At 37.6% G+C, this 21,892-nt stretch overlaps 2 protein-coding genes and 8 non-coding genes across 10 annotated transcripts in view; 2 read left to right on the top strand and 8 right to left on the bottom strand.

The window, feature by feature from the left end:
• The window catches only part of lpcat3 (lysophosphatidylcholine acyltransferase 3), a 29,770-nt gene extending 27,439 nt beyond the window's left edge, over positions 1–2,331 (bottom strand). The window contains exons 1-2 of the mRNA XM_056269921.1: positions 2,174–2,331; positions 551–658 (exon numbers count right to left, since the gene is read on the bottom strand). Of these exons, the coding sequence (XP_056125896.1) occupies positions 551–658; positions 2,174–2,258 (193 nt within the window). The 5' untranslated portion in view covers positions 2,259–2,331. The remainder of the gene's footprint in view (positions 1–550; positions 659–2,173) is intronic.
• Positions 2,332–3,735: 1,404 nt separating this feature from the next.
• Positions 3,736–3,789, bottom strand: LOC130103685 (U7 small nuclear RNA). The gene has a single exon (XR_008809389.1). It is a non-coding gene; the product is annotated as a U7 small nuclear RNA (small nuclear RNA).
• Positions 3,790–4,928: 1,139 nt separating this feature from the next.
• Positions 4,929–20,532, top strand: tpi1b (triosephosphate isomerase 1b). Its single transcript, XM_056269955.1, has 7 exons — positions 4,929–5,090; positions 7,799–7,922; positions 8,070–8,154; positions 12,902–13,034; positions 13,109–13,194; positions 13,301–13,388; positions 20,402–20,532. The coding sequence occupies exons 1-7, from the start codon at positions 4,979–4,981 to the stop codon at positions 20,518–20,520; spliced, it is 747 nt and encodes a 248-aa protein (XP_056125930.1). The 5' UTR covers positions 4,929–4,978; the 3' UTR covers positions 20,521–20,532.
• LOC130103687 (U7 small nuclear RNA) lies at positions 10,765–10,816 on the bottom strand. Its single transcript, XR_008809391.1, has one exon. It is a non-coding gene; the product is annotated as a U7 small nuclear RNA (small nuclear RNA).
• On the bottom strand, positions 13,667–13,722 carry LOC130103681 (U7 small nuclear RNA). Its single transcript, XR_008809386.1, has one exon. It is a non-coding gene; the product is annotated as a U7 small nuclear RNA (small nuclear RNA).
• On the bottom strand, positions 15,177–15,232 carry LOC130103688 (U7 small nuclear RNA). The gene has a single exon (XR_008809392.1). It is a non-coding gene; the product is annotated as a U7 small nuclear RNA (small nuclear RNA).
• Positions 16,245–16,299, bottom strand: LOC130103684 (U7 small nuclear RNA). The gene has a single exon (XR_008809388.1). It is a non-coding gene; the product is annotated as a U7 small nuclear RNA (small nuclear RNA).
• LOC130103686 (U7 small nuclear RNA) lies at positions 17,355–17,410 on the top strand. The gene has a single exon (XR_008809390.1). It is a non-coding gene; the product is annotated as a U7 small nuclear RNA (small nuclear RNA).
• LOC130103680 (U7 small nuclear RNA) lies at positions 18,691–18,746 on the bottom strand. The gene has a single exon (XR_008809385.1). It is a non-coding gene; the product is annotated as a U7 small nuclear RNA (small nuclear RNA).
• On the bottom strand, positions 19,194–19,249 carry LOC130103682 (U7 small nuclear RNA). Its single transcript, XR_008809387.1, has one exon. It is a non-coding gene; the product is annotated as a U7 small nuclear RNA (small nuclear RNA).
• Positions 20,533–21,892: the final 1,360 nt, after the last annotated feature.

Genomic DNA, 21,892 nt, shown 5'->3' with positions numbered 1-21,892 from the left:
GTAATAAGGACACTGAGAAAGATCTGCGGCAAGCCCTTATCTTTGACAAAAATGAACCACATAAGCAAATGAAATGTTGGAAACAGAACTGTGATATTCCATTAATAATACTTTTAAAACTTAATAAAAAAAATCTTATTCAGTGAGCATAAACTCCTATTCAGTGAGAAAACATTGCTTAAACCCCCTTTAATGAGGTTCAATATTGAGAATGCTGCTGACATATGTTGCAAGCACACCTAGAATCAACTCTTTTTGTGTGATTAGATAAGATGCAATCGAATCGGTGTGAACAGAGCAAGTTCAAGATTACGGGTAACTAGGGAAACTGAACTATGGGCAGAAAAATGCTCCAGTCTAAATATGGGCTGACAGATGGTAACTGCCCTGCCATAGATCATAAGACTGACATTCACGCAAAAATAACCAGTAGTGTTTAACTGCTAAAAAAAAGCTAGTAGGTCTCACTTAAACATGTTACAGTTGTAAAGACACTAGTTATCAGATCTTTCAGCTCCTCACTCCTTCACTGCCTCATTCTCTATCTCACCAAAATTAAACGTGGCCAGTGCCAGGCCGGAGAATGTGTGGAAGAGATGAACAACTGTCGCAGACTGATGAAATAAAAAACACCGGTAGACCAGTGCAAAGGGATAACCTACAGGGGAAAAGAAAGAGAAACAGATTAGGCATATAATGTGTGGCAACTGTAGATAAACGCTTCCTTCATGAACGTGTGTCATTGCACATAACAAACTTGACAAGCTAAATTGTACTCTTGAGGGCACGACACATTAGAGAGAGCGTTTGACAGATAGGAATGTGTAAGATCTGTTTTGAGGATGCACCAATATTAAATATTAATAATATAATCATAAAATAAATAAGCTGATGAATATTTTCATGTTATGGCCAATAACCGACCAATATGGCCGATCTTAAAATTCTATACTAATTGGTCTCCAAAACAAATGACAAAAAAACAAACACTATAGCTTTAATACTGCAACTGAATTTTAATTATAATGTAGGCCTACAGTATGAAAAATTGATATTATTTACATTCTCAGGTTTTGATTCATTTCTGCTTTGATCATGTGTATCATTAGTTGTTGTTTTTTTATTTCTATTTAGCTTATTTTTATTTCAGTTTTAGTAATTATAGCACTTATGTATTGTATTAGTGGCCAAGTCTAATTATTCTAATATTCATTCATTTAACTTCATTTCAATTATCAAAATGTTTTAAATAATATTTATAGTTTTGTTCAACAATAACAACTCTGCTTTAGGTGAGTGTCAGCTGAAGGTGATCTATATGTAAAAATAGCTGGAATATATTGTGCATCCATAGTAAAAAGTTAAAATGTTTTCAACTTTTGGTCATGACGTTTTTCCTCACACCATCCTCGTTAAATACAGCTTTACAATGAAAACAGTTTCATCAACATATGTATCATGCACAGGTTGAAATTGGATGTTTAGCAGGCTTCATTCTGATTATCCATATGGTAAAAACTCTGTTGAGGGACTGTATTAACACTATATATATATTACAAACACATGAAACGCTATAGAAAGACTTCAATAGTACTGTAACAGTCATTCCATCGAAATCATGCAAATGTTTTCCCAGCTCAGTCAGATAGCCCACATGTCATTCATCTGGTTGAAGTGGTTTAGCAGTCCAGTCCACTGCAATGCACCTGGCCAAAGTACAAATAACCCTGCTATCTGCTCTCACAACCCTATTCTTATCAACCTGTAACATGAAACCTAGCTTCATTTGCATTGGATCCTTACAGCTAACTGTAGGTCAAAGCACTCAAATACAGTTGCAAAATGAAAAGACAGCTGTCAGATGGAGGTCTAACGAATTAAACTAGTTGTAATCCTAGCAGATGTGTGGAGTTAACCGTGAAATCTCGCCTGACATGTAGGTCACCCTTGTCGACAGTTGATTCTGGCTAGAGTCGGTGTGAATGGAGAGAAATGGTGTTGGTTCCGTGTCTTTAGTGCAGCTGGGAACAGGTTAGACTTGAGGTGTGACTTGAGCAGACTTCAAATACAACTACAACAACATACCTGTCCACGTTTCTAATGACTCCTAACGACACTCATCACAAGCTCTCCACAGAGCCTAAAAGATCTCACTTGTGCGCCGTTCACTTACCTAATAAGACAGACAAAATCAATCGAATCGCCGGTTCGGGCGAACCGAAATATTCGGCTATTTTCTCCATGAAGGGAGCCGCCATCTTTAGTGTGGGCGGAAGTAGCTGCGGTTGGGTTTCCGTGAGTGTGTGGCGCTCGTGAGGTCTCGCGCGCTCCTTAACTCCGTTTTGCTACTCCTCCTCTCGCCACCTCTCACACCATTCACAGTGAACCTTCAATCTCGGCTTTCGCAAACGCCTTGCGCAATATTTATGCCATTTCAGTTCATAGCCAAGCACCTAAATGACGCGAAACGAGGATGAGATTGTTTATTTAGTGCATAAGTCCGTTTAGAATAATGGAAACATTATTAGTCCGCGAGACTGGGTTTGTGTAGTAAAAGAACAAATAGAACGAATGACATACGCAGAAACTGAATTATTGTTCAATTTGACAGTAAAAAAAAAAAGTGTCTTGAAAAAAATAACGCAGCTTCACAATACTGCCCTCTAGTGTTTGTCAAACCAAACGGCCTTGCTGCACTTATCCTGTTGCACATCATGCTCTGCATACTGTTTGGATTGTTTCCAGCTCAAAGTTTTGTAGCATTTAAAAATGTTTTGAACATTTTATTTACATCCTTCAAGCTGCTTCAAAAAGGGAATGCCTTAAAATATAAAATATAAATTACTTGCAAAATATATTGATCCCCCGCCCAACTTAACAATGTTTTTGGTTACACTTTATTTTAAGGTGTCCATCCTTGTTACAGTGTAATTATACAAATAAGCACTGAGTAATATCAATTAACAACATGTACTTACTATAGGGTTAGGGTAGGATTAGGGTTTGGTTTGCTTTAAAATAAAGTGTTACCCTGTTTTTTTTTTTAACAATGTTAATGTCTGTTTGTTTTTGAAGAGTTAATAAAGAGATACTAAAGAAAGTTTTTTATTTTTTTATTTTCCACTATTACTCTGGGCATCTTTTCTTTTTAGAGCACTAACTTTAATATATATATATATATATTTAAACAACTGTATAATAGATAATTGATATATCTATTATACGCAAGTGTACAATAATTCACGTGGTTTGTTTTAAACAATGGCATAAAACAAACCAGATCTGGAATCACTTTTAAGTTAACTTAGAACTTAGTAACTTGTTCTTTTGAGGATGGTGTTTGTGTGGGCTATGCTGTCATTTATGTATTGAATTTGTATCTGTTTATTGTCACACACTACTAATAATGTCATTGTTGTGACGTGCATGGGACTACGGATAAAAATGAAAACGAGCAATTTCAAAATGAGCATTTTATACTGATGTTTATTAACATACGACGTTGTAATAAATATAAATATATATTTAATTGAATAGAATAATACTGAAATGAACAAATAATAATTTCTAATTAAATAGCCTATTTCGTGTTTGATGCACACTTTGCAAAAGTCTTGACAACGTCTTCAATATAACCTCATAGCGAATCAAACTACGTTTGACGCCATTAGCATAGTCTCGGTATGTCAAAATCGAAACATTCTCGCACTTTCTCTATCTTTCATACTTTACATGGTGGGCTTCCCTTTAAGGGAAACCTTCTGGACAAATACTAAAAGAGCAAATTTCCACGCAACATCGTATGATGAACCTGGTTGCTTACTTTCGACAGGCATATCGATGACGGTGACCACATGACTGGAGTAGAATAATTTATAAAGATATCAGAAGACTAATTAAAACTGAAATGATTGTTTTATTAACAAACGTTCGTGTACTGCATGCAATGTTTTTCTTTAAATAACTTAAAATAACAGAAACCGTCTTTGATATAGACGACATAAGCGAAAAGCATTGTGGGAATGCAAATTTAATCCCACCTCCAAATACACATTAAAGGGATAGTTCACCAAAAAATGAAAATGCTGTCATCAAACCAGTTTCCATTTCTTTGTTCTGCTGAACACTAAAGAAGATATGTTGAAGAATGTCGGTAATCAAACAGTTGATGGACCCCGTTGACTTCTATAGTATTTTCCCCCATACTATGGAAGACAATGGTGCCCCACAACTGGTACCATATTCTTCAAAATAGTTGTGTTCAACAGAAGAAAGAAATTCATACAGGTTTGGAACAACTCGAGGGTGAGTAAACAATGACGGAATTTTCATTTTAGGGTGAACAGTCTCTTTAGTGCCAGCCTCTACTGGCCGATAGATCCATTTTCTCCTATTTCAATTAGGTCTATCAAAAGTAATAGATTGCAAGTGCAAATATTAAACATTTACAAATACATTCAGTGGTTACGTATGGAAAAAAAAATAAAAAAAATATGGACATTAAAAGTTAAATGAAACACTAAAATGTTTACAAATATTGACACATTTTTGCTTCCTTATTTTTCAAACTTTAATATTGGTTTAGGTATTGTTGAACTTTTGACTTTAAAAATTAGAAAAGGGTTTATTCTCCACATTTACATGTATGTTATGTCTCCTGTTATATTCCCTATGATGATAAACATGCCATAAGTGAAAGAACCGGATAAAACATTTTCAAAGCACAGTTGGTTTGTGATTTGTAGGTAATGAACACAAAAGAACAGTGAATGCACCCGTATCTCTCTCCTATTATCACAGAAAGCACATTCGCAGGCGTGTTGTCTTGAGCCAATGGGAAGGGCCGGGGGGCGGAGCTTACAGCCAGCGTTATATAAATCCCTGCGGACTGTGTTTCCTCGCTGTCTCTTCGTTTGGAGGTCGTCCCGTTTGTTTCTGTCGTCAATTTTTTCTGGTGAAAGTAACACTTTTTGCAATCATGTCTGGCAGGAAGTTTTTCGTCGGTGGCAACTGGAAAATGAACGGCGATAAAAAGAGCATTGAAGAGCTCGCCAACACATTGAATAACGCTAAACTCAACCCAGACGCCGGTGCGTATTTTATCCAATTTCCTCTTCACCAGGCACAATCACATGCCATTGCAAACACAGGCCTTTTCGGGGTGTGCAACCCACTGCATTGACCCTGAAATGACATTCACGCGGGACTTTTGACAGCTGCCATCGCCTTTTAAGTGCATCATTTACAGACTCTTTCTCGTTGTAGTTATTTAAATAAGATAACAGCTCTGTTTTCTACAGTGTAAATCAATCTATTGCTTGTAACCATCTGGATTAATCCGTTAGCAGCAACCAGACAGAAACATTTAAACCAGTTTCTGTTAAAATTCGATATAAAGAACTAACTTTATTCGATTTATAAAAGAGTGGACTGCCCGTCATGTTTCGATATGAATGAATGATGCTCATCTTGTGTCGTGATTCAAGGGTTAATGCTGGAAATGGGTGTGTGATTTCCAGCACGTAGCCTCCACCGTGTGCATGTTCAAGGCCATGTAAAATCAAATGACCGACAGGATTATTAGGATGCTCGGTTTATCAACAAAACTGTACTATATTAGTTCACCCTATTTCTCTAAAAAAAAAAATATGACCCTGGAAAAAGAACGATAGTTGCTACAGTTACGCGTTTTGAGTGATTTCTGATCGCGCGGTGTTTCCGCTGTTCACTGTGACGTAAACCTGCATCACTGTCCGACTGTATTTGAGAATCTTCCAGACAGAGTTGCCGTGTCAATGACACAACTGTGGACTTTGAATTGGTAAAGTCCAAAAGTCACGTTGCTTGTGCGTCGCCTGTTTCATTCATGGTCTGAAACCCGAGAGAAGCGCTTAACGCGCAAAGCTTTTGCCTTTTTCGATTTACTTCGTGGCCTGTGTAGTATGCAGTCATATGAGTAACTTTTCCTTTGACCTTTTATCAAGGGGGCCGAGACGCCAGTCATGTCTGCCCTTTACAGTGAGTTTAATTTAGGCTGACCCAAGCTAATTTTACAGTATAAATGCCACGTCCAATGGGAATACAGCCTAGCCTTAAAAATAATAAAAACACTGACATAAAACAGCTTATTTCATTCCTCAGGCTTTTATCACTAATATAGTATGATGAGAATATGTAACTCACACTTGAGGAAAAAAAAAAAATCAGTTTATTCAGAGGCCCGAACTGAGCAAAAATTTGCAATTTGGTGCAAAGTAAGATGAAATTCTGATAGCTTGTAATGTGAATCAAGATTTTTATAACCGTATGCAGACTATATGCATAAAATGCTTATAAATATCAGTTGTCTGTGTATCTCCCAATAATGTTTTAGAAAGATGATATTTAAATGCTTAGTTTTATCATCAAAGCTCTGTAGTTTTTATTGCGGGGTGCAAAACATATAATGCAATAGGGCTGTCAACGAATATTCTAAATTCGAATATATATTCGAATAGTTTTAAAAAACAGAAATTCGAAGGTGAAAATTAATATTCGAATCATGAGGAAAAACACGCCCGCGGTTACCGCGGTAGCAGAGGCGCGGCTGTCTGCTTTGCGAGTGGCAAAATCTGAAGCTTAAAATGTAAAACGCATTTTCCAGCTGCACAGACACATTGAGTGTCTGGCTCACTCATTGGCTGTGCTGCGTCAACTGCACATCCAATGGCACGGGCGCCTCCAACGTGTGCGCCAATGAGCTAGCATTACATCAGACACGTCAGAGCCCGCCAATGGGGGCGTAGCCAGACGCCCTCGAAATAGCCATAGTAGCAGGCTAGCAGCCAGCAGTTTACCACAGCACAGCTCGCTCGGAGCGTTCAATGTCGGTTCTATATACTGTAAAACTTCAATTAATGTTAATAATATTTGTTTCAATCACCGAATGAAGCCTGCTATATTTAGGACAAGAGTCGCGACCTTAAATTGCTTGCACAAAACTCTTGATCACCACTCAACATTTGTTTATTGTTGTTCATTTAAACCGTTATGCGCAGAGAGCGTGAGGGCGAGAGAGAGTAAGGTCTGCGGTCTTGGCCATTAGTTGATTTACTTGGTTTTGTGTAAGTTAATACGTTGTCAAATATGTTTAAACTTAAATAAACTACCTATACAAGTAGTTGTGTCTCTTGTATTAATTTGTCCTGTTATTAACGTAATGCGCGTCATTGACAATATGCGCAACCAGATATTCGAATAGTTCGAATATATGTTTTTTTAGAGGGAATATTCGAACGTCATTTTTGAGCAATTTTGACAGCCCTATAATGCAATGCAATTGATGAGACTGAGAGATGTACAAATAAATGTTCCTCAAAAGACTGTTGTTTCATAAATGATGCATGAATTTTCTAAACAAAACAAAAAAAATTATGTATGGAGTAAAGTAAACTTAAGTTGCTAGACTGTCCCATAAATGTTTATCTTGAAATATCCATAAGAACATAAATGTTAACTTATTATGTTTATTACTTATAAAATTGTTTTTACAGCAAAAAAACACGTGTTCCATGACCGAAAGGTGGACATTTTTACAATTATACTAAATGCCTTTTTACTTGCTAAAAAAAAGAATGAACTATCAAGAACTCCAAGTTGTCTTGTCAGTAATCTGAATGGTTAAATGTTCAGGACACTAACATCGATTTGTTAGTGACATGAAAGCAGTGCTTTGCCATGGTGGTCTTTCACATAAAAAGCACTGCAGTTACAATTCCGAGTTTTGTTTGTTTTTTTAACCCGTTTGCTTGTTTGACAGAGGTTGTGTGTGGTGCCCCACCCATCTACCTCGACTTTGCCAGGTCCAAGCTGAAACCTAACATTGATGTGGCAGCACAGAACTGCTACAAGGTTGCAAAGGGAGCCTTCACCGGAGAGATCAGGTACATATAATCCCGTTTACAGTCCAGTAACACCGTAAATAATTCAGGAAAATTAAAATATATTGAATTCATTCACATTTTATGGCTGTTTTTTCCTTCTATTTTTACTCCTATTTGTCCCTTGAAAGATCCATTGTATTGTTTCAGCCCAGCAATGATTAAGGATTGTGGAGTAAAATGGGTGATTCTTGGACACTCTGAGAGACGCCATGTGTTTGGAGAGAGTGATGAGGTAACTTAGTGCCTTACACGTTATAGAAAACCCTATTTTTATTAGAGTAAATCAGCAGCTGTAGTGTGTTTTCTGAGCATTTTTTTAAAATATATTTCATTAGGTGTAATTTTGATGTCAGTATAATGTGTTGAGACTGGAAATGATACTCAAACCATGTGTTTTACTGCCCCCTTGTGTGTAGATTGATTTATAGCAGCTGTACTGTTCATAGCAAATGCAAATTCTATTGGCGCTTTACCACGGTACGGTTCGGTACGGCACGCTTTGGCGCTTTTCCACTGCATGGTACGGTTCGGCTCGGTACGGCTCACTTGTGGCGCTTTTCCACTGCATGGTACGGTTCGGCTCGGTACGGCTCACTTGTGGCGCTTTTCCACTGCATGGTACGGTACGGTACGGCTCGCTTTAAATGGTACCACCTCTGTTGAGGTTCCAAGCGTACCGTACCGATACTAAAATGTGACGTGAACACACTGCAGATCACTGATTGGTCAGACAGAATCGTCACTACCAGCGTCATTGTATTTTCGAGACATCAAACCCGCTAGATTTAAATAGCCAGTAACAGCCACCGCTGTAACACCTGTTTTAAAACTACTTGCTTGACTTGCTTGAAGAAAAAAGAAAGAAAACTTCCAAAAAAGAAATGGCTGAATCGTGGTCTGTGGATGAAGTGCAACATTTTGTTGCACTCTCGTTGGTTGCCGAGGAGCGGATAAACTAGATCAGACTATAATCCCACCCACTTTGAAGCGGTACTAACTGCAGTGGAAAAGCAAACCGAGCCGTACTGAGCCGAGCCGTACTGAGCCGAGTCGTACCACGTAGTGGAAAAGCGAAGCGAGCCGAGCCGAACCAGCAGTGGAATAGCGCCATAAGTGTAATCAATGTATAACATACTATAAAAAAAACATAGTGCTTGGTTAGGGCTATATATACCTTCTATTTAGACAAACAAGCAAAAAATATATGCATAGCATAAACAATTTAAAAGTCTGTTTTCTTTTAAACAAATATTGGGGGAAAACCTATTTGACAATAACTAATAGAGCAATTTTTCCAACTATTCCTTTAGCAGTTAATCCCACCCATTTCTTTGAATTAGTATCTCACTCATGGTGACTGAAACAAACAAGGTGAATGGAAGTAAAAGTGCCCCTATTATGCCATTTTAAAGGTTCCTAATTTTGTTTTGGAGGTCTCCTACAATAGGTTTACATGCATTCAAAGTTCAAAAAACACTTTAATTTTCTCATTATATACATTGCACATCACCTTATTTCTTCTCAAAGAGTCAGAAAACAGTTCTTTTGAAGATTCAGTCTCTCTAAACCAGGGGTAGGCAAGTTCGGTCCTAGAGAACACACCTGAACAAGCTAATCAATGTCTTCAGGATTACTAAGGCTATAGGCAAGGAGGCGAAATTTTTTTTTTTTTTGTAGGGTGGTAGGGGAAGACTCATTAATATTCATTGGGGAACTAATACGCAATTGGTTCGCTGTCACACGTCACTCAGATTGACATGGCAGATCAAGACGGTGTCCCCGCAAAGATACAGAAGTTTGCAAAGTTCGTGAGCGGTCTCCGCACAAATCTTCCGGATTTGGATAACCAAATGTTGACAGGTATGCCTTACCTTCGTGAAAGTGTCTGTTGTCACGAAGGAGACGATGTCTGTTTTCTCTATCACATCTCATTAGAGATGCGTCACGGCGAGCCAATCAGGGATTAGTTCCCCAATGAATATTAATGAGTCTTCCCCTACCACCCTGCAAAAAAAAAAAAAAAATCGCAGGCAGCAGAGGTTTTTTTCAGTGTTGGAGCCAAACTCTGCTGGACAGCGGCTCTCTAGAACCGGACTTGCCTACCCCTGCTCTAAACCCATCCTTACCGTCATCCTACTCTGTTCTGATTGGTCAGATCGCCCAGTCTGAGTCTGTTGTGATTGGTCAACTGCTTACGGAACGTGTCGGAAACGAAACTCCTATTACCAAATCTGAATTTCAGCTCCATAGGCTTCCTCAGCGCTTGATGCAAATTGATACGAACGATGGTGTCGGTTTTTCCTTATCAATTCCAACACGAGTCCTCATCCTTTGGAAGTGCATGCAAAGTGGATTTGCAGTGCTGAAAACAATGTCTGACATGTCGACAACACGAACCAAACTCTTCCAAGCCTTCCGGGTCAAAGTAGACATTGTTTGCGGAAGCTAATAAAGATCTTTTACTGGCATTATGCAAATTTGTTATTTTGTTTCATAGATATTTAACAGGACGAAAGACTGGAATTGCTTACATCTTTTTCTGGAGTAACTTTATTTGATGTGCACTTTGATCTTTAAAACATTGCAGACCTTTTACATTCACAAACAGCTATGGCATGAAAGGTAATATTCGAAAAAGCATAATAGGGGCACTTTAAACATGTGAAACACATTTTTACGCTAATATAAACCACCAACTTCATCTTGAACTGAAAAAGCATGTTTACTACAGCACATAATAAATTAAAGTAATACCACGAGTAGGGCTATAATACTACTTCACTATAAAACCTCAAGCTCACTTTTAAAATATTCCCAGACATATTTCTTTTACCAGTTATGAAGGGGCTTCCTTTTATAGAAAACCTACTAGACAAATACTAAAAGAGACATTTCTAACTACTATATTTGCTGTAAGATCTCCCCTCAATTTGAGTGGGTACCTCACTGGTGGTGACTATTTCTTGCATAAGTTTTAGCAGCGTTTGAACAATTGAAAGGCATTATGGGTATTCAAATTTGAACAGGCCATACAATCCTCTCACCCTCTAAAGCCCAATTTATACTTCTGCGTCGACCTCCCGCCGTAGCTACGTCATAGGCTGTGTGTAGCGCGCGTACCCTGACGTGCACCTCTCCAAAAATAGGCTTGTTTGAGATGAGCAAAATCTGCGCAGAACCGATCACCGGTGATCAGCGCGAGATGCATGCCGGTTAGAAATGTGTCCGAGTGCGGTCCGCCTTGCTCTGATGTCATGCCGACGTATGTCAAAAAACTCTCGCGACTGCAAAGCGCACGTGTCGGATTCTGCAGTCGCGCGCAGTTGCTCTCCACCGACTGCGCTGATCAAAAGCATGATGGGAAACGACTTGCTGACGGCACAGCTTAATGCTCATTGGTTTAAACAACCGTGATGTATTGTTCTCTTTTAAAATGTTTGATTTTAAAACTCTGACATCATGTTTTATGTGTATAAATTATGTGTGGATATTCCCAAACTCTCTGACAGTGCGATCTATGTGATGTAATTTTATTTTTTTAATAAAAACACATGTCTGTATTAAAGAAAAAATTATTGATAAACACGTAGGCCTATTTAAAATGGAATTAAATAAGTACTTTGGGTGTCTTGTTCATTATATTTTCATATAAAAGCAACAACTTAAATTACATCCACTTTATTAGCAACACCATGCACGAGCGTGAATCCCGTGAATCCCGCGATATCCACCTTTGATCTCACAGGTGTCTGATCCACTGCGAGAAGCGAGATCTGTCCGGCTTGCCTGCGCTTTTTTCACTCCTCCCCTCACTGCAGCCGCCTACTCTCGCATACATTTCAGGCGAGGCAAGGCGCATCTCAAACAAGCCTAATGTAACAACGGACGCAAGCGATGTGATTGGTCTGCTAGAACCGCTCCCTCGGGTTTCACGTTCCCTCTGCGTGCATCAACGCGGACAATGACGCAGAAGTATAAATTAAAACCAACGCGTAGTCTACAGCGTAGAGGCTCTGGCGTAGGTCCGACGCAGAAGTATAAATCAGCCTTAAAGGGGTGATGAACTGAGAAATCAAATTTTCCTTGAGCTTTTGACATCTAAGAGGTCATCATATTATAAGAATATCCTCTAAGTTTCAGAACTGAAAACGTCCTTGTTAGTCCAATAAAAGCTTTTATTGACACCAGGCTCAGCAAACGACTCTTTTTCAAAGTGGGGACTTATGACGACAAAGAGGATAAAACACCACCCCCGCAGAAGAAGATCAACGCCTACTTCAACACGGACGGTTTAGCCCCGCCCACCGATTCGCGCATTACACGAAACTCATTATAATATGCAAAACTGTTATCCACTCACAGCAGTGGGCGTTTACTTCCAAGTATTCAATGCGAGACGCCCATAAAAACCGAGCGTTTTTGAGCTAGGCTCAAAACTAGGGTAGAAAATAGCCTATTACTTATTCATTTTGATGTTTTTGAATGTAAAAACCAAGCGAACGTCATAAGTTGACCTCAGACAACAATATAAAAAATTTTAAAAAGCCAGTTCATGACCCCTTTAACTCCTGTTCATACCATCTCTGGACAAAAATGTATACAGTAAGAAATGGAATAAAAGTAGCACTGAGTTTGAAGCTGATTTAATGTAGTATAACATTATTTTGAACAGAAAAATTACAACATTCTTGTGATCTAATTTTTTTACTTTGGTGGTTAAAATGTCAACTATTATGGGTATACAAATTAGCAAAGCTAATTAAATCTGCATAGTCTCTGAATGAGCATTTTTATGAAAATAATGGAATTGAACAGAAAACCGATGAATGAATATGATTACCATGCCAAACCACAAAAAAATAAGAAACAAATTTAAAATTGAAGTTAAAATTGAAAGCATATAATGGTCTCACAAAAGATAATCGGTCACCATTTCACTTAAATCGTATGAACTTTCTGTTTTTTTCTTCTTCTGATAGTTGATTGGACAGAAGGTCGCTCATGCTCTTGAGAGCGGTTTGAGTGTGATCGCCTGCATTGGTGAGAAGCTGGATGAGAGGGAGGCCGGAATCACGGAGAAAGTGGTTTTTGCACAGACCAAGTTCATTGCAGGTATCTTTCGATTTAGTGTTGTATGTATTATAAAACGTTCCTTGTATTAGAAATAAAACTATCATCTCTTTTAGATAATGTGAAGGATTGGAGCAAAGTGGTCCTTGCTTATGAGCCTGTTTGGGCCATTGGCACTGGGAAAACTGCATCACCCCAACAGGTACAGACGAGATGTTTGGAATGGATTAGAACATGGAGGTTTTTTTCAAACATGTTCCCTGGTTTCATTGAACTCAGTGACGAGTCTCTCGCTACTGTTCTTACAGGCTCAGGAGGTGCATGACAAGCTCAGGCAGTGGATGAAGGCCAACGTCTCAGAGACTGTTGCCAGCTCCGTCAGGATCATCTATGGAGGTCAGTGCTCTAAATATTTTTTTCCTTTTTCCATAGAAAAATACCAACAATTCTATTAAAATTGAATTCATCCGATCCCTTTGAGTGAGTATCTCACCCATGGTGACTGATATGAACCTAATGAAAATTTTAAACACCCCCAGTGATGTCATTCACAACTAACTATTCATACTATTTCTAGACAAAGAAACATCATTTATCAAGCTTTAATATCGCTTTACTACAAAATGGCAAGCTTAGATTTTTAATACATCATTTTCTTTTTTTTACAAGTTTGATGGGATTTTCTTTCATAGAAAACCTACTGGACAAATACTAAAAGAGCAAATTTCTAGCTAATTGTTGTTCACTGAATCTCTCCCATCAATTTGAACGAGTATCTCACTCATGGTCACTGAGGAAAACAAGATTAAGTTCAACAATAAAAGGAGTTATACAAATTTATTGTAACCAACATTTGATTGGTAAAAGGTGAACTAAGTAACTTTTTTACCTTAACCGAACAGCTTTGGAGTCATTGTAATATTTATATTACTGATTTCGTGTTGAATGGTGGTCGTCTCGCACCCCCCTGGTGCCTGTGAGCCGCAAAACCACCCTTGCAACTTTGGGCCGGCGGGCCGCCGGCCTCAGTGTTAGGAAGTATTGTGTGATATCAGGTCTCGCGAGGTAACGAATTGCTTTACAGCAAAAAACAGATCTGATAAAATTCTGATAAAATGAGCATCAAACAGAAATAACCCGGCGCCGTATACATGTGGTGTTCGAGGCGCACATACAATACAGACTGCCGACAGCTAAACAGGGCGCGCGCAGCTCTTAAAGGGGCCATACCTTATTTCCACTCGTTACAGCCCTACTGAACAGGTACCGGTGTACAGGTTGGAGGGGATCCGGCCGTGAGCGCGAGCCGTCTCTGCGTGAGTGCTATTCACGACAGTACAAGTACTCCACAGCGACTCTAGGGGTCGCTGTTTGACAAAAACGGAATTCCTACTTAGTGCTGCTTTTAAATTAAATATTTGTTAAACCGGTTAAATCAAATCTTTCACTTGATACTAGTCCATTATTTTATATTGAATAATTATAAAAGCATTTGAAACATGTAAAAGCCATCCTGTGTGCAAATTTAGACGCGTCTCTTTTAATGCTTTCACCTCCCCCACCCACTGCTTATTAAAAAAAACGAGGAATGTGTAAGAATGTAAATAAAGACCTGGAGAATTCATGGTGGACTGTGCTGTGCAAATGTAACCCATACACATACTGACATGATGCTAGTGCTGTGTATTACTGTTTGGGAAGGTTTATGGTTCATTCTGGTTTATATTCACTTCAGTATGTTTATATAGAAACATTATGTAGGGATTTATTATAGTCATGCCACACAACTACATAAACACGCTACTGACAAATCTGAAGTGTATAGTAACAACAGTCAGTAGTGTAATCACAATTGTCACTATGTACATAAAAAGGTCCATATTTCCCATTAAAATAGAATTCATTCGATTATCCCATTAACCATGTGTTAACAAAAATATAATATAAGTTCCAATTAAGGTGTATTGAATGTTAAAATGCCTTTCAAAAATAATAAGTGGGTATTATTACCCATTTAACTCTTAGTAATTCAATAATTTAAGAAATGTAAAAATTTAAAAGTTCAGTTTAGAGGGATCGTATCTTAAAAAGTATCGTCCATTCCTAATAATAAATGACTCCGTAACATCTATTACAACAGTAATAATGTTATACTTCAAAACAATCTTTCTTTTAACAGGTATAAGGGGCTTTCTTTTATAGGAAGCCTACTGGACAAATACTAAAAGAGCAAATTTCTAGCTAATCATAGTTCACCGAATCTCTCCCATCAACTTGAACAAGTATCTCACTCATGGTGACTGGCATGTTGAACTTGATCTTGTTTTCTTCAAAGGCATTATTATGCAAATTTAAAGGGGTGGTATAATGCCCTTTTCACAAGCTGTAAAATAAGTCTCTGATGTCCCCAGCGTGTAATGAAGTTTTAGCTCAAAATACCCCACAGATATTGTTTTATAGCATGTTAAAATGGCCACTTTTTGAGGGTGAGCAAAAACGCACCGTTTTTATGGCTGTCCCTTTAAATGCAAATGAGCTGCTACTCCTGGCATAGAGGGCGGAGCTTCAAGAGCTCATGTCCTTTTACCTCACACAGACATGCACTGAAAATATCAAAAACTTTTAGCCTTTTATGTTCAAACCAGAGTCCGACAAAGATGGAGAGACTCAAGAAGAAATGACATTTCTGAATGGTTAGTTAATGAATTTATGTAGCTTATGTGTAGTTATCTTCTAGTCATTGATTAGCATATTTTGTCTTGATCATCTATAAATCGTGTTCCGGGGGCAGGGTTTATGTAAATTTTAGAGTTGGTGAAGTCAATAACCCGGGAGGAATGTCGTGTAGTCCCTACCAGCCGTTTGTTGTAGTCCTAAAACTATTTCTTCAAATTTAATTAATCCGAGTATCTTGTTACCTGCTACTAATTACATGTACCGTTTCTGGACAAGAGTTTTAATGATGACACATCACTGATGAGGTAAAATAACACCACATATAGAGATATATAATTTCACTATAAAATACCAACTTCAAACTTTCACAATCTTTATTTCAACGGCTCGAAAAAGTTTTATTTTTAAAGGAAACCTACTGGGCAAATACTAAAAGAGTACATTTCTAGCCAGTTATTGTGCAGTGACGCTCTCCCATCAGTGTTAGTGAGTATCTCAGCCATATTGACTAAAATGTCAAGTTCAAACTTTCTAAATCTTTTATATATTAAGATATCTTCTTTTTAACTAGCATGAAGGAGCTTTCTTTTATAGAAAACCTACTAGACAAATACTAAAGAGCAAATTTCTACCCATCATTGTTCACTGAATCTGTCCCATCAATTTGAACAAGTATCTCACTCATGGTGACTAAAGAAAACAAGATTGAGTTCAATGTGTCAAAGGGATTATGCAAATTTAAACACGCCCCAACAATGTTACCTGCTACTAATTACATTTACTGTTTCTGGACGAGAGTTTTTATGATGGCACATCAGCAATGAGATAAAATAACACCACATATATACCCCTTTTCCATCAAAGCATTTTAAGAGCCGGTTCGGAGCCGGTGCCTACTCGAGAACCAGTTCTTTGTGTTTCGACAGCCAAAGAACCGGTTCTCGGCCAGGAAAATTGGTTCCAAAGCGGCACCAACGTCATGGTTACGTCTGGGGCTCGGGGCGGGTTACTGTGAACAACAACACGACGGGAATGGGAAAGCTAAGACATATGGCGACGTACACAGTGACGTAACGACGTCGTTCGCTGGACTCTCTAGTCAGTGGAAAAACAAACCGGTTCTGAGAAGGTTCGCAAGTTGAACCAACTTTGAACCAGCTCCAAACCAGTTCTTTTTTGGTGGAAACGAGGTAATATAGAGCTGTAATATTATTTCACTACATATTACCAACCTCAAACTTGCACAATCTTTATTTCAACAGCTATAAAAGTTATTTTCCTTTAAACCTACTGGACAAATACTAAAAGAGTACATTTCTGGCCAGTTACTGTACAGTGACGCTCTCCCATCAGTGTGAATGAGTGTGGCACCCATGATGACTGAAGCAATTGTTTGATACTTTTATATCACTTTAAAGCTTTCTGTAACATTGATATAATATTTCATGGCAATGTATCTTTCTTTAAATGGGTATAAAGGGGCTTCCCTTTACAGAAGATCTACTGGACAAATATTAAATGAGCAAATTTCTAGCCAATTATAGTTCACTGAATCTCTCCCATCAATCTGAACGAGTATCTCACTCATGGTGACTGAAGAAAACACGATTAAGTGCAACTTGTGAGTCACCATGAGTGAGATACTCATTCAAAATCATGGGAGAGATTCGGTGAACTAAGATTAGCTAGAAATTTGCTCTTTTAGTATTTGTCCAGTAGGTTTTCTATAAAGGAAAGCCTCTTCATACTTGTTTAAAAGAAGATAATTTGAAAGTTTGTTCTTGACATAATTACAATGGGTGAGAAATTGACCTACACTGATAAGAGAGAGCATCACTGCACAATAAGTGAGTAGTACTCTATTATTTGTCTAGTAGGTTTTCAGGAAAAGGAAAAGCCCCTCTATAGCTGTTGAAATAATAAAGATTGTGAAAGTTTGAGCTTTGTGTTTTATAATGGCACTATATCACAGCTCTATATGTGGTGTTGTTTTTTTCCAGAAACAATATGTAATTAGTTGGAGGTAACATTGCTGGGGGCGTGTTTAAATTTGCATAATGCCTTTCACAAGTTGAACTTGATCTTGTTTTCTTCAAAGGCATTATACAAATACCCCCCCCCCCCCAACAATGTTACCTGCTTCTAATTACATTTACGGTTTCTGGACAAGAGTTTTTATGATGGCACATCAGCAATTAGATAAAATAACACCATGTTGTGCTGTATTATCTTTTCACCTTAAAATATCAAACTTAAGCAAAAGTTCAAGACTTCTTTCTTTCAACAGTTATGAAGTGGCTTCCTTTTAAAGAAACCCTACTGGACAAAAACGCTTCCCATAATGTTTAAGCATTAGGTCAGTAGGCGGAGAGTTGGCGTCTTTTGTGGCTGTTCGAACGCATTCAGTCACACATGTTCTCGACAACCTCTGGAAGTGGTCAAAATTGGACAATTGCTAAGCTCAAAACGTTGTAGACCCCGTGTATACCGGTATTTAGTGTCAACCCATGTAATCCAATCGACTACAACACATCTTAATACCAGGTGTAAACAGTGCCTTTTAAATGAGTATCTCACTCATGGTGACTGAAGCAAACAAGATCAAGTTGAAATTGTGCAAGGCATTATTATGCTAATTATGTTACCGGTACTTTTACTAGTATATCATCTTAAAGCTTCCTCAAAATATTGTATCAAAAACTATCAGCCAAGTAACAGCACAAACACCTCTTATGTGAAATCAATTGTATTGAAAATCACCTCAAACAAGAAAGGATGAATCCGCAGTGTATTACGAGAGAAGTGAAACTAGTGCCGTTTTTTATACTCTGATGGGTGATGGAGGTAAATATTAAGGAACTTCTGACCACTAAACCCTCGACTGACCAATCAAAATATAGTACGCTTATTATTTCTGGACAGCATGTAACACCCTTTATACAACTGTAATAATACTTTACTCTGAAATATTTTGAGAGCTCAAACATGATATTTTAAAGTATCTTCTTTTTAACCAACATGAATGGGCTTTCTTTTATAGAAAACCTACTGGACAAATACTAAAAGAGCAAATTTCTAGCTAATCATAGTTCACTGATTCTCTCCCATCAATTTGAAAGAGCATCTCACTCATGGTGACTGAAGAAAACAAGATTAAGTTCAACTTGTGAAAGGCATTATGCAAATTTAAACACCCCAACAATGTTACCTACTAATTACATTTACTGTTTATGGACAAGTTTTTATGATGACACATCAGCAATGAGATATAATAACACCACACACAGAGCTGAGATATACAATTTTCACTAAAAGATTGAGGAAGTTTGAGCTTGGTATTTTTATTTCAACAGCTATAAAGAGGCTTCATTTTAAAGGAAACTACTGGACAAACACTAAGTACATTTCTAGCCAGTTACTGTGCAGCGTCACTGCCCCATCAGTGTTAGTGAGTATCTCACCCATGAAGATTAAAATGTCAAGTTCAATCTTTCTAAATATCTATCTTCCTTTTAACAAGTATGAAGGGGCTTTCTTTTATAGAAAACATACTGGACAAATACTAAAAGAGCAAATTTCTAGCTTTTCATTCTTCACTGAATCTGTCCCATCAATTTGACCGAGTATCTCACTCATGGTGAATCACATGTTGAACTTAATCTTGTGTTCTTCAGTCACCATGAGTGAGATACTTGTTCAAATTGATGGGACAGTTTCAGTGAACAATAAAAAGCTAGAAACGTGCTCACTTTCTTTGTACTGTTATGGACAGGCTGCAGTGAAGCGCCCCATCACTGCGAGTGAGTGTCACCCAAGGTGACTGAAGCAATTATTTTATTACTAGTATATCAATCTTAAAGCTTCCTCTAAAAATATCAACAACTATGAGCCTAGCAACAGGACAAACACTAAACCGTTTTAATATTACTATAACATTGTTGCAAAGTCCTCTGATGTGATTTTTTTCGGCGAGAGAGTCCTCAGAGAATGAGATGTGAAACTAGTACCAGTTTCTGTTACCAGATGGGCAACAGCTAATCATCTGACCGTTGGATGCTGTGACTGACCAATCATAATCAAGTACTTCAAACAACCCTATAATAAACCGAAATGCAACTTTACTGTAGTATACTTGTTTGTCAAAATACCAAAATGCACTTTTTAAAAGCACTCAAAACATCAATCTTTTCTCAAATACTAAAAGAGCAAAATTCGCTGAGTCAACATCCATCACTTTGGCTGGGTACCTCACTGGTAGTGACCGAATCAGTTGAATTTACGCATGAAAGTTTTTTTACAATTATGGGTATGCAAATGACATCTAATTTGGGTAGTCATGCATTCATAATACATATATTCACAATGGTACTAATATGTACACGTATTGTTTCTTTAAGGTACTAATTTAGCCTTTAGGGGTAATAAGGTACAAAGGTGTACCTTTTGAAAGGGTACAGGCCCAGAGACAGCTTGCTTTTTTGTTTTGTTTTTTTCTGAGAGCGTTCCAACATGATACCAGTGTAATTTATTACTATAAACTGATGAAGCTGTGCATATTTTAGGGCTCTTAGTTAATGGTTTGCTTTACTTTTTGGAAGATTTAGAGACGTTTTCAAAGCAACAGCAGATCCAAATATCCTCAGCAATAAATATATTTTATGTGTGCTGCTCTTTATATATAAAAAGAAGTCCTGGTGAAAATTTAACCTTTTTTTTATGGTCCACTGTTTCAGGGTCTGTCACTGGAGGGACCTGCAAGGAGCTTGCTTCCCAGAAAGACGTGGATGGCTTCTTGGTGGGCGGCGCTTCCTTGAAACCAGAGTTTATCGAGATTATTAATGCAAAAGCATAAAGGGCTGAAACCATCCCAAATCCTGTTCTTCTTTAGAAAGTGTTATTGTGGTTTTGTTGGAATTGTTTCAGTTTTGTATTGTTATTATAAATGGACGGCTTGAAAAACTAAAAACTCGAGGGTTTTATTCCACTGAAACGTGTGCTACTAAACCTCCTATTTGTGTAGTGAAGTACAGGACTGTAATGAGAACCATCATGGGGCTTTAGGGCCCACGCCTTTACTTGAATAATGTTTACCAACATTCTTGTGTACATGGTGTCAAAAATCTAGGATGAAGTCAATCAACCTCAGCGTCTTTTTAATTCAAGTGAAACTACTTTCCATTAATGTGGTTGTCCTGATGTTTTCCTGTCCCTCAAAGAGTCTCTCTCCGACTGACCTGTGGCAAAGTTGCTCATATGTAATAACCATGGTTATTTGATATAAAGGACAAGACGGAAATATTATAATAAATGTTTCAGAAGTGTACAACTATTTACTGTTGTCTCAAGTTATTTTACTGGAACATTCTGCATAATTTACTTTTTGTAGCAACACATACCTTTCAAAAGTTTGGGGTTAGTAAAATTTTGGGAGGGGGAGGGGGGTTAAAATGTATATATTTTTAAGTCTATGCTCACCAAGACTGATTTTTTTTTTATACAGAAATATTATAAATTAAAATAACTTTTGTATTATATAGTTTAAAATGTAATTTACCCAAGTGATAGCAAAGCCCAATCTTCAGCATCATTACTCCAGTCTGTGGAATGGTCCTCCAGAAATCATTCTATGTGAATTTGCTGCTCAAGAAAACCATTGTGAGGTGATACTCAATATTTTTGTGGAAACTTTGGTACCTTTTTTTCAGATTATTTTAAGCTCAAAAGAACAGCATTTATTTGAAACAGAAATTTTCCACAAGAAAGCAGAAGTACTTACTATCACTTTTGATCAATTGAATGTATCCTTGCAGAATTAAAGTATTACATTGTAAAAAAAAAAAAAAAAAAACTTGCTGACCCTAAACTGTTTTAATATAGTGTACCAGCATTGCATAAATCACTATCATACAGCAAACTTCAAGCAAAATAAAAAAGCAAAGCAGGAAGGAGAACACTATACATGGGAACCTCTGTAACTTCATATTTAGAAGACAATTCTAATAGTTTCCACTATACTGAATCACAATCTGTACATCAGATTCTTTATTTTTCTTTATTTTTTTCTCAAAAGATTATGTACATAATGTACAGATCAGCATCTACAAATGGCAGTATTTTCTTTCAGGGCAGACACATTAGGGCATTGAGAGGTGGAGCTGTAAAAGAAGAAACAGACACAAGCACAGTCCTGTCGAAATACTTACTGCCAAGCACTGACCAAATAT

This window comes from Rhinichthys klamathensis, unplaced genomic scaffold (assembly GCF_029890125.1).
Source record: "Rhinichthys klamathensis goyatoka isolate OS25496 unplaced genomic scaffold, OSU_Roscu_1.1 h1tg000295l_1, whole genome shotgun sequence".
Classification (NCBI taxonomy): domain Eukaryota; kingdom Metazoa; phylum Chordata; class Actinopteri; order Cypriniformes; family Leuciscidae; genus Rhinichthys; species Rhinichthys klamathensis.
Note: the sequence above shows the minus strand (reverse complement) of the source record. Positions and strands in the feature narration are given on the sequence as shown.